The 12,198-nt window shown below is 41.8% G+C and overlaps 1 protein-coding gene across 6 annotated transcripts in view; it reads right to left on the reverse strand.

Annotated features, from left to right (window-relative positions):
- Positions 1-12,198, reverse strand: part of TPK1 (thiamin pyrophosphokinase 1) — a 393,770-nt gene that overhangs the window by 160,300 nt on the left and 221,272 nt on the right. For all 6 annotated transcript variants that reach the window (XM_070369073.1, XM_070369075.1, XM_070369072.1 and 3 more), the window contains exon 7: positions 5,904-6,050. In XM_070369073.1, the coding sequence (XP_070225174.1) occupies positions 5,904-6,050 (147 nt within the window). The remainder of the gene's footprint in view (positions 1-5,903; positions 6,051-12,198) is intronic.

Genomic DNA, 12,198 nt, shown 5'->3' on the forward strand with positions numbered 1-12,198 from the left:
AATGCGGAGATATGTGAAAACACATATTGCACAGTCATTTTAGCTCCAATGGTACATATCCCATTTCTAGGATGTAGGTTGAATCTCTGCAATAATTTTAATATAGCTTTTAACAGATTTTTGGTATTAATCACATTTCATAAGTATACCATTAAAACTGCTTACAAATATGGTAGAGTGTGTAAGACTGATTGGTATCTTAAGCCCTCAAACACACTCATTTTGGGTTTTGCAGTTGTCCTAGAAGCTGACTGACAACTCTGTTATACAGAGTGAAGTCAGTCAGAAAATTACATAAGGTATGTTAATGCTTATGGATAGAGTCTGAAAAAGTGGTACAGATTATATTATTTACAAAACAGAAAGAGAGAGACAGACATAGAGGGGGAAAAAGTATGGATACCAAGGAGGGATGATGGGGAGGGGTGGGATGAATTGGGAGACTGGGGTTGACATATATACATTATTGATACTATGTATAGGTAACTAATGGAGAAGGCAATGGCACCCCACTCCAGTACTCTTGCCTAGAAAATCCCATGGACGGAGGAGCCTGGTAGGCTACAGTCCATGGGATCGCTAAGAGTCAGACACGACTGAGAGACTTCACTTTCACTTTTCACTTTCATGCATTGGAGAAGGAAATGGCAACCCACTCCAGTGTTCTTGCCTGGAGAATCCCAGGGACGGGGGAGCCTGGTAGGTTACCGTCTATGGGGTCACACAGAGTCGGACACAACTGAAGTGACTTAGCACAGCACAGCATAGCATAGCATAGGTAACTAATGAGAACCTACCGCATAGCACACCTCTACTCAGTGCTCTGCTGCTGCTAAGTTGCGTCCAACTCTTTGCGACCCAATGGACTGTAGCCTGGCAGGCTCCTCTGTCCATGGGATTCTCCAGGCAACAATACTGGAGTGGGTTGCCATGCCCTCCTCCTCAGTGCTCTATGGTGACTAAATGGCGAGGGAAGCCGAAACTGGGCGGCTATGTGTACACATACAGCTGTACAGTAGAAACTAAAGCAACGGTACTCCAATACAAAAGCAAGTGACTGAGAAGCAGGGACCCGGGCAGTGTCTCCGGTCGGCCCTGCCAAGCCCCCAGACCAAAGTCTGTGCTAAACATTCTCACTGCTCCATGTGATGGAGGGCGTGGTCTTGCACAAGCTTTCCAATTCACACTATGCAATCATTACTTGCTTAGGATAAGGTAATTTTCTAGTCGTTTCAATAAGACAAAAACAAACAGACCAGAGATTCTAGAGGGCCTGATGGCTTAGACAGTAAATAATCTGCCTTCAGTGCAGGAGACCCAGGTTCGATCCCCGGATGGGAAAGATCCCCTGGAGAAAGGAATGGCAACCCACCCCAGTAATCTTGCCTGGAGAATTCCATGGACAGAGGAGCCCGGAGGGCTACAGTCCGTGGACGCACAAAGACTGAGTGACTAACACACTCATGGTGTGTGTAGGCACGCTCATCACGATCACTATGTTTGGGGACCTGGGGATTCTCTTCTTTAATGAGTAAACTTTGAGTCATACTACAAATGAAAAGAAAAGATGATTACATTACTACACGTTTTGTGTAGGGTCCCGACCCCAGCCTTTCTCTCCCAACTTCAGCTTCTGGCCCTCTGACAGAGACTATGCCCTTTGCTCAGTCCTCTCTCCAGCCCACGGCTTCCTCTCTTAAGACCACCTCACAGTGGGCTGGGGCAGTGTAACTGCGTTCCCACCAAAGGCAACGCGAGCCACTGCCAGGCCTGGCCTTTAAAAACACGTGGTACCTGGTGGTCCAGGGGCTGAGACTTTGCACTTCCAAAGCAAGGGGCATGGGTTCGATCCCTGGTTGGGGAAGTAAGATTACACACGCCACACAGCCAAAAAATAAATGCATTTATAAAAATTTTAAAGAAGAAAACATGCAGTACCACTCCTCCTTATAGTTATCTTTTTGCCCTGCTGCCTCAATGTGTCCCAACTGGCTCAGATACGAAGTAGACCATACCGCCCAAACCATAGCAGATTCTCCATGAATGAGAAAAAAAAAAAATTTAAGCTCATTCTCAGTTAAGCCTCTGAGATTTGGGGGTTAATTATCATTGCAACATACCCAGGGTAGATTAGTGCCCTGGCCAATTGAGAACAACAAAAAGCTAGGAAAAAAAAAGGGGGGGAGGATCTTTGAAAATGCATCAAACCTTTCCCCTCCCCCCACCAAAGAATACTCAAAACCCCAAAACTAGGTTTTGATTGAAAAGGAACACCAAATCTAACTTTCACCTTACACGCATTTGATTTTTCTTTTTTACCAAATCATGAACCTGCACGTCAATTTCTTCAGCCTCCGAGTGTGGAGGTCATCAGGAGAGTGAGCTTGAGCAAGGTAGGAGTGTAAAGGAGACTGCACTGCTTAAGCAAACACTCACAGAGCAAAGAGGAAGAGAAAGAACACTCCCACGGGAATGCTAGGAAAACTGCCGACCAAATTCAGGATGAAAAGAGGAACAAGTCTTCCTGGGGCATCTGTAATCAGAAGTCAAACTCCCAGCAGAATTAGCTTCAAAATATATACCACCTAGATAGTCTCCCAAAAATCTCAAACAAAAGGTCTTAAGTTTTTAGTGTCTATAAATAACTGGGCTAGAAATCCACTCCAGAGTCTTCTTGGACTCACTTTTAACTCCTATTTCAAGTAATTCCCACGGGGAAAGTTCTCAGAAATACGAGGTCACAGAGAAAAATCACAAAATACAGAATGAAATCAAGGTTACAAAATATAAAGGGAAAAAAGAACAGAAAAGACAGCTAACTTATAAAGACTGCAGATATCAGAATTATTCTAGACTATAAAGAAAGTACAACAATTACATTTTAAGAGTTTTTAAATTGTGAGTAAGGAGAAAGTATGTAAGAGAGATGAATCATGACAGGAATTTAAAAGCCTCTGCTACGAAAAGGATAAGTTTAGTAGCAAAATAGAACAGCTAAAGCAGAAGAGTGAAGTGGTTTGCAGAGGTTATGAGGAACTTCAGAATGCAGCTCAGAGAAACTAAGAAAATATGAAGGAAGTTCTGAGATATATGTGATGCAATTAGAGGATCATATGTGTGTGTGTGTGTGTGTGTGTGTGTGTGTGTGTATAGATATACACACATATATATACACGTATATGTGTATATGTATATATGTATACATATATATACACACACATATACACCCAATTGGAGTTGCAGAAGAAGAAAGAAAGAGAATATGATGGGACAATATTTGAAAACATAACGGCTGTGAGTTCTCCAAACTGATGACAGACAGCAACCTATAGACAGAGAATTAATTCTAAGAAATCCCAAGCTGAATACATTTTAGGAAGTCTGTATTTATACAATAAAGGTACAGAACACCACAGACAATGAAAAGATCTTAAGAGCAGAAGTCATTTTTAGACGTGGCTTTTGCTATCAGTCCAGTACTTGGGCCACCTCATGAGAAGAGCTGACTCATTGGAAAAGACTCTGATGCTGGGAGGGATTGGGGGCAGGAGGAGAAGGGCACGACAGAGGATGAGATGGCTGGATGGCATCACTGACTCGATGGACGTGAGTCTGAGTGAACTCCGGGAGATGGTGATGGACAGGGAGGCCTGGTGTGCTGCTATTCATGGGGTCACAAAGAGTCGGACACGACTGAGCGACTGAACTAACTAACTAACTAACTTTGCTATCAGTTAATGTTTCAACTTTACTTTTCAAAAATTATTCTATGATATCTAGTTACTTCTTAGCCAAAGTATTTATACAGAGACAAGTTACAGTTGACTATTTTAGTATTCATAGAATCATATAAATAAAAAAATAATAAAACAATAAAGTTCAATGCTTCACAGCTGTAGAGAGTTTCACACTTCAGAAAGTGTCAGGAAATTGTAAGTATTTAACAAACACCTAATTAGAAATCTAAGAAGCATATCTGTGCATGTCAGACTGCTAACTGAACTATTTTAATGACTTTGCCATAGCTTATGGCAAAAAAAATTCATACTCTAGTATATATCATTCAAGGCTTTTCACAGTCAGGATCTAAACGAGTCTTCTGGACCTCAGAGTCTTCTGAGTCTGATATTTAGGTATTTTCCATACGGCTGCTCAGTATTACCTGTAGATCCCACAACATGCCCTGCAGCTCTTTCTTTCTTTAGTGGCTCCTTCTAACTGGAATGACTTTCCCATCATTTCCCATAACAGAGATCTACTCATCCTTCAAGGGTCTGTTGAAACGTAAGCTCTACAGAATTCATGTTCCATGAAAGCAAGGGTTTTGCTATTGCTGGCTGCTGTATCCTCAGAAAAGCACTTGACACACAGCAGGTACTCAGTAAACATTTGTTGAGTTAATTGATTGAATAAAATGTGAATGCCTCTGTAAGCATTTCCTTGCCACACCCATGACCAGATTATATAACCTTTTATCATCTTTATGTTCTAAACTTTCAATCTAGCTTTATGTTTGTGTTTAATGTCTCCTTCACTGGACATGTACTACAGATCTTCAGAACTATAGTTCTTTTTTTTTCTTATTTATTTATTTTATTACTCAGCCATTAACAAGAATTCATTTGAATCAGTTCTAATGAGGTGGATGAAACTGGAGCCTACTATACAGAGTGAAGTAAGCCAGAAAGAAAAACACCAATACACTATACTAACGCATATACATGGAATTTAGAAAGATGGTAACGACAACCCTGTATGCGAGACAGCAAAAGAGACACAGATGTATAGAACAGCCTATTGGACTCTGTGGGAGAGGATGGGGGGATGATTTGGGAGAACGGCATTAAAACATGTACAATATCACATAAGAAACAAATCGCCAGTCCAGGTTTGATGCAGGATACAGAACTATAGTTCTAAAGAACCTATGTTACTATTTCTGCTTAATCTTCAATTACCCAGCAGTGTAACAGGTAGGCAACAGGCACGCCATAACTGTTTGCTGACCAAACAAATGGACAGCATGAAGTTTGAAAACTGAATTCTTCAACTTCCTTTTCACATCTCACAGAAAGTGTTCCAGAAAGCAACAAAGCCAGGCAGTGCAAAAAAAAAACAACGCACAAGTGGCTGAACAATGGTCAGCATGCATTATAACTTGCCATATTAACCAAACAACAATTTTTAGGTAATGACAAGCTACAGATGGTGAACAGCAGATGGAGTGGGAGCAAAGCTATATGTAGGACACTACAATGAGAGGCAAAAAAGGAAAAAACTGTCCACTGTTTTAAAAAAAAAAGTTACCAAGCTATCATTTTTCAAACTGAAATACACCCATCAACCTCATAAAACGTGTTTATATAATAAGAATTCTATTCTAAGCACTACATTGATAAAAAACCCCCTTGCAGTTTATCATGGGAAATGAATGACATCATCATGAAAGTGAAATTAACAAGCAAGCAACTTATGAACAGTAAAAGCTAAAGACTTTAAGTACTTCACAAAATCAAATACAGTTTCCAATTACGACAACACTGAAAATATCTGAGAATTCCATTTGAAATATTTGCCAAGCTTTGTGCTTCCTCTGATGAGATTTTTCTCAAGTGACACTCATATGCAGCTGCTCAAAATGCAAAAATGCTAAATTTAATTCTTAATCAACTTAATTGAAAACCTTATTTTCTTTCTTTGATTTTTTTTTTCTAAGTACAACAAAATGAAAGTTTTACAGCTTCTCTTCCACCTATTTCCCCCTCAGTGACCAGAGGCAGTCAAACTTGTCAACTTCACTCAGTTGAAACACATAAACTGGGCAGATGCTTTCGCCTTATCTACAAAAATCTTACAGGTTTTGTAGAAGCAAAGTGCAGACAGTCTATTTAATCCTCACTTACCGGTTGGAGCAGGTAGATGAGAGATTCCTCTTGGATTATTATAACTGGCAAAGAAGTTATTTGAGGCGCTTGGAACAAAGTGCTCACAGATGCCATGATCTGGTCAAAGCGTCCAGCAAGTCCTCCCAAGGTCACGATCATATCTACCTGAGAAACCACAGGAAAATCGGCAGTCACATATTTAAGGAATTTAAAATGATTAAATAGCATTGAATACTTCCATAGAGCTTTGAATACTCTCTTTTGTTAGATAAGCCATGAAGAAACAGCAGACAATGACTGTGTTGTTCAGATGAAGTCCCATGATTGGTTACGTAGCAGTCAGCTTCTGAGAGCAACATTTTTGGTACCAATCCTAAGTTTTTCCCATTTGCCTATTCAGCTGGAAAACTAACCAACTCTTCCTTTAAAACTCTGCTCCATGTTTCTTCCACGTGGAAGTCTTCCCAAATCCACAGCTGGTGCTGCTCCCATCTACCCATATAGCATCCCTGTGGCCACATTGATGACACATAGCACCCAACAGTGAAGGAGCCTCTTTTACAGGTCTGAGGTCTGTCATTGCCCCCCACCACAATCCAAGTATGTTAAAGACCTGAACTGTCTTCACTGAACCTAGCAAGTTGCCTAAATTCCCTGTACCACATTTTTCTGTTTGCATGGAAAAACTGGCTAACAATGGCCAATTGATAGGGTTGTTCTGGGGATTAAATGAGGACACTAAATGGGTTAATAAGTGCAAAGACTTAAAACATGTTCATAACACAGTGATTGCTTAAAACACGTCAGCCGCTCTTCCACTGTATTATTTTTGGTATTATTACATTTATATTATTATTAATATGTTTATTATTGTTACATGTCATTTGATATGCTATTTTTTTCACTTAACACTTTAAAGAAAGCATTTCCTATCATTACAGTGTAGTTTATTTAAACATTTCCCTATTGTGGATAACACATTTCCATGATATTTATATATAAAATCCCTGTGATGCTTTCCTAACTTATAAGAACAATGGTTGAAGAATGGCCACGGAGCAGCGGAAGGGTGCAGGGTCACAGTCTCCTTTGGCCAAAGCTCTTAAGGAGAATGAAGCTCTTAAGGAGAATGAAAGAGAGATGTTGCCTGGTCTCTTTCCTTTGGCTAGTCAGCCTGATCTTCTCATGCATCAACAGAGTCAAAGCTGCTATACTGATCATGAAAAAGGAAAAGCTGGAGAGATTAATCAAAATATTGTAAGTAAGAAATAGAGTATTTCCTGCCATATCAGTAAACAAGAATGTCACAGTCATCAGTGATTCCTGCTCTCCAAATACGAATCCCTGAGCCCGAGAGGCACTCAGGAAGGAGAACAGTACCTGTTCAATCTGGCAGCCTTCAGGCTGCTGCTGCTGAGTCACTTCAGACGTGTCTGACTCTGTGCGAACCCCACAGATGGCAGCCCAGCAGGCTGCCCTGTCTCTGGGATTCTCCAGGCAAGAACACTGGAGTGGGTTGCCATTTCCTTCTCCAATGCATGCAAGTGAAAAGTGAAAGTGAAGTCGCTCAGTCGTGTCTGACCCTCAGCGACCCCATGGACTGCAGCCTTCCAGGCTCCTCCATCCATGGGATTTTCCAGGCAAGAGTACTGGAGTGGGGTGCCACTGCCTTCTCCCTTCAGGCTGCAGCCACTCCCTATGGTGAGCATCGAGGAACTCAAGGTGTGATCAATGACCAACGCAGTATCCTGGCCTCAGAGAGCTGAGAGGCATATGGGAGGAATGATTTCAGTGAGCCCAGACTCTTGCATCTTCCAATGCACAGAAAACTGTTAAATTCCTTAACTTAGGCTATCTGTTGCTGTTGTTAGCTGCTCAGTTTTGTCTGACTTTTTGCAACCCATGGACTATAGCCTGCCAGACTCCTAGATCCATGGGATTTTCCAGATTAGAATACTGGACTGGGTTGCCATTTCCTTCTCCAGGGGATCTTCCCGACGCAGGGATTGAGCCCAGATCTCCCACACTGCAGGCAGGTTCTTTACTGTCTGAGCCACTTGGTTTTCTTTAATTAGTTTTTTAACTTTTTAAATTTAATTAAATTTTCTTTAATTAACCTTTTGGTGTTCAGACTACCTGCCCTTTGCTGAAAAACTTCTATATAACCTGGCTCCTCCCCTCCTCAGAGCAGTTCTCTCAGAGCCACCTGAGATGCTGTCTCCTGGGCTTGAAGTCCTAAAAATTCCCACCAGATAAAACATAACTCTCAACTTTAAGGTTGCGACTATTTTTTAGGTCGACACAAGAAAACTTTACATGTAATAAGAACTGACAATTATACTACTCACTCTACCTGAAGTAAAGTAGAACTTATTTAAAGATAGGAACTATTTGGCTATTAGTTTTTAAATAGTACATTTTAAAAGCTCAAATAACATGTGCCTTGAAGAAATCATGATTTTAGGAGAATAGCATGACAGCCCTGCACCGGTACAACCTGCTCAGTTCCTGGAGGAACAGTAAGTGGCGTAAGTCGCCATAAAGCCAAAGGCTGTGCAGCTCACAGGTTGCGACCCTGGTCCTCCTCATAGTGCCTAACACACGCAAGACACTCAAGTGCTTGATGAATGAAGTGAAGACACCGCAAGAAAGGACCAGTCAGCCAAAGGAAGAACTAGATTAACTACCATAATATAAGAATATATACATCAGAAGGGGGATTCATAACAACACAAAAGTAAACTACACAGAAGAATCGCAAGGTTGGGAATGAGTTTCATATTTTTGACCTTTTCAGAGTGTAGGGAGAATATGAATTTTGATTTTGAATATGATACTTTGTGTCAAAACTATAGTATTTTAAGACAAGTATACCACACATCTAGAAGATCTAATTTTTTTTTTTTGGAGATCTTTCTGGAACTCTGAGAATTAGATTTGAGGCAGAGGAAGACCATGCACTCTAGGAAGACATGTATTACTCCTAATACACAGGCAAAGATTAAGACATCTTAGTCTTCAGAAGAAAGGGGTGACCTACAAGCCTTTGGGGTGTCAAGTTAGGTAATGGCTTTTAGCAGTGCTTGAAAAATCTTAAATAGTCACACTCCAGACCAGAGGGGAAGGGCTCAGAAGTTATATAGGAACTCAGAAGAATCGAAGAGAATTTGCCTTAAACTGAAAAGAAAGACAATATAAGAAAGACACCAGTCCATCCTAAAGGCAATCACCCTGAATATTCACTAGAAGGACCGATGCTAAAGCTCCAATACTTTGGCCACCTGATACGATGAGCCAATTCATTGGAAAAGAAACTGATGCTGGGAAAGATTGAGGGACGGAGGAGAAGGGGGTGACAGAGGATGAGATGGTTGGATGGCATCACTGACTCAGTGGATATAAGTCTGAGCAAACTCCAGGGGACAGTAAAGGACAGGGAAGCCTGGTATGCTATAGTCCATGGGTTTGCAAAGAGTCAGACATGACTGAGCAACTGAACAGCAATGGAAGATACAGTAGAGAAAGTTCTAAAGCTCTAGTAAAAAGCACACGGCACAGTCCTATCTACATAATCCTAAATTCACAGCAGAACAAATACCTGATGATAAAATAGTTTATTCACTATGCAGATTCTGAAATCCCTTATTTTAGGTTCTCAATTTTTCATTACTATACTCCAAGCCTTGAGGGATCCCATAACCTTTGAGGCTGAAATTTAATCCCCATCTTCCACACTGGCATATCATGATGAATAAGCAGTATCTGTAAATCAGTCACTGAATTTTTCAGAATAAAGAAGCAGCAAGATTACTTCTCATCACTACTCATTTTCTCTACAGGAAGTATTTAGCAAGACTGATTATAAAAACATTAGAGGATCAACGTAAGCTGCAGGGGGCAGGAGGAGCCAGCCAGGAGCTGCTTCTGTAGTTGTCTAGCTCTGGCTGGAAATAGGACATTCAAAGAGATAGAAGAAAGAACACAGACACCAGCCCTGTATATTTAAATAGGGCTTCCCTGGTGGCTCAGATAGTAAAGAATCTGTATGCCACGCAGGAGACCCGGGTTTGATCCCTGGGTCAGAAGGATACCCTGGAGATGGGAATGGCAATCCACTTCAGTATCTTGCCTGGAGAATTCCATGGACACAGGAGCCTGGCAGGCTACAGTCCATGGGGTCCCCAAAAGTCAGACATGCCTGAGTGATTAATACTTTCACTTCACTTTACAAGCCTAGATGTCTGCCTTTAGGACAACAATGCCACTGGGAAGGACTTTTCAGGCTAAAGTAGGCTGTTTACAGACAGCCAGGACATCTTTTCTATGTGGATCCAAAACCTGGTACATTACTTCTAACACCACCCAGTGTAATATAAATTTTCAAAACAGTATTTTCTGGATGCCTCAGCATTTCCACAGACTGTAAGCCCCTGACTCCAAGGACCAGGTACACCAGGGTGGTAAGACTGGTCTCTACCACAAGTTTCCCTCCCTGCCCTCCTCTGACTGACCTAGTGACACTAGAACACACCAAGTGACAGCCCCTCACACTCCTGCTGTGTCCCTACTCTAAACCCCCCAAAGGCACTTGCTCACGGGGCCTTGCTGTCTCCCGGCTCCCCACCTGCTTGGTTAAGCTCAGACCCTGCGCCTCCGCCCATAAGGCCCCTGCACGGCCTCCTGCATGCCTTTCCCCTTTAGGACCTGTGAGCCAAACAGCCATTTAATTTCAAATGCCTCTCCTTGGCTAACTCTGAGTCCGCATGTGTCTGCACCAGACTGATCTTCAAAACCCCCAGATTATTCCTTACAGCACACACAGTCAGACTTTGTTACGACTGCTGGTACACCTGTGTCTCTCATTCTCCTTCTAGAGGAGACCTGAGAAACACAGACACCAGCTGCAGCGCGTGCGACACAGCAGACAGTAAGCATTTCTGAGCTTCATCAACTCACACAAGTCAGGGAAAACTGAATAAATAACCAGAGTCAAGAAGCTGATTATTAGGCTGAGTTAATGTCATCTAAAATGTACAAAACAGTACTTACATGCTTGGCAAGGATTCCCATAGTTGGCAGCTTTTGAAAACAATAACTTATTTCACATGTGTTACCCCGGGCGATATATATTTGCTGATCACTTACCGACTATCAGGTACTAAACACTTAGGATAGATCAGTAAACAAGACAAACCACCACCCATGTCCAGACGTCTATTCTTTAGGTCTAGATATGTATTCCTGCCCTACAGATGGGTTCATCTGTACCATTTTTCTAGATTCCATATATATGTATTAATACACAATATTTGTCTGTCTCTTTCTGGGCTTCCCTGATAGCTCAGTTGGTAAAGAATCCGCCTGCAATCCAGGAGACTCCAGTTTGATTCCTAGGTTGGGAAGATCTGCTGGAGAAGGGATAGGCTACCTGCTCCAGTACTCTTGGGCTTCCCTTGTGGCTCATCTGGTAAAGAAACCGCCTGCAACGTGGGAGACCTGGGTTTGATCCCTGGGTTGGGAAGATCCCCTGGAAAAGGGAAAGGCTACCCACTCCAGTATTCTGGCCTGGAGAATGCCATGGACAGCATAGACCATGGGATCACAAAGAGCTGGACACAACTGAGCAACTTTCACTTTCACTTTCTGACTTCACTCTGTGTGGTAGACTCTGTGTCCATCCACACCTCCACAAAATGACCCAATTTTGCTCCGCTGAATGGCTGAGTAATATTCCATGGCATATATGTTCATGTTCCACATCTTCTTTACCCATTCCTCTGTTCAAAGAGTGTCAGAAGGGTAGTCATGAGAACTGAATGCAAAATTAGGAGGAATCAGAGTAAAATCTAAATGTTAGATCTGAAAAGAGCCTTAGTACGCCACTGTAAAGTCCTGACTTTTATTAGCATTACATGGAAAGCCATTCTGAGCAGTTATCAGTTCTGATAATATTTGATCCATCAGCAACATCTGACACAAGGTTATTTTTACCTCCTCCCAGATACAGTCTCTCACAGAAATATGGGCTTCCAGCAAAACCATATTTCTTTGATCTCATTGGTTGCTTCCTCTCAGGAACCAACATAACAACTTTGGAATAGCCCAGAGTAAGGTCCTTAATTCTCTTCTGTCATTACATACTGCCTTGGTGTTCTCTGACAGCCTTGTGGCTTTAAATATCAACAATGTCAACACTTTCTAACAGTCTATCGTCAATCCAGACCCTTTCTCCTCAACTCCAGGCTCCCATATTCAATGTTTACTTGACATCTGCATTTGGAATCCAATAGAGATCTCCAGGTTAACCTGATCT

This window comes from Bos mutus, chromosome 4 (assembly GCF_027580195.1).
Source record: "Bos mutus isolate GX-2022 chromosome 4, NWIPB_WYAK_1.1, whole genome shotgun sequence".
NCBI classification, from domain to species: domain Eukaryota; kingdom Metazoa; phylum Chordata; class Mammalia; order Artiodactyla; family Bovidae; genus Bos; species Bos mutus.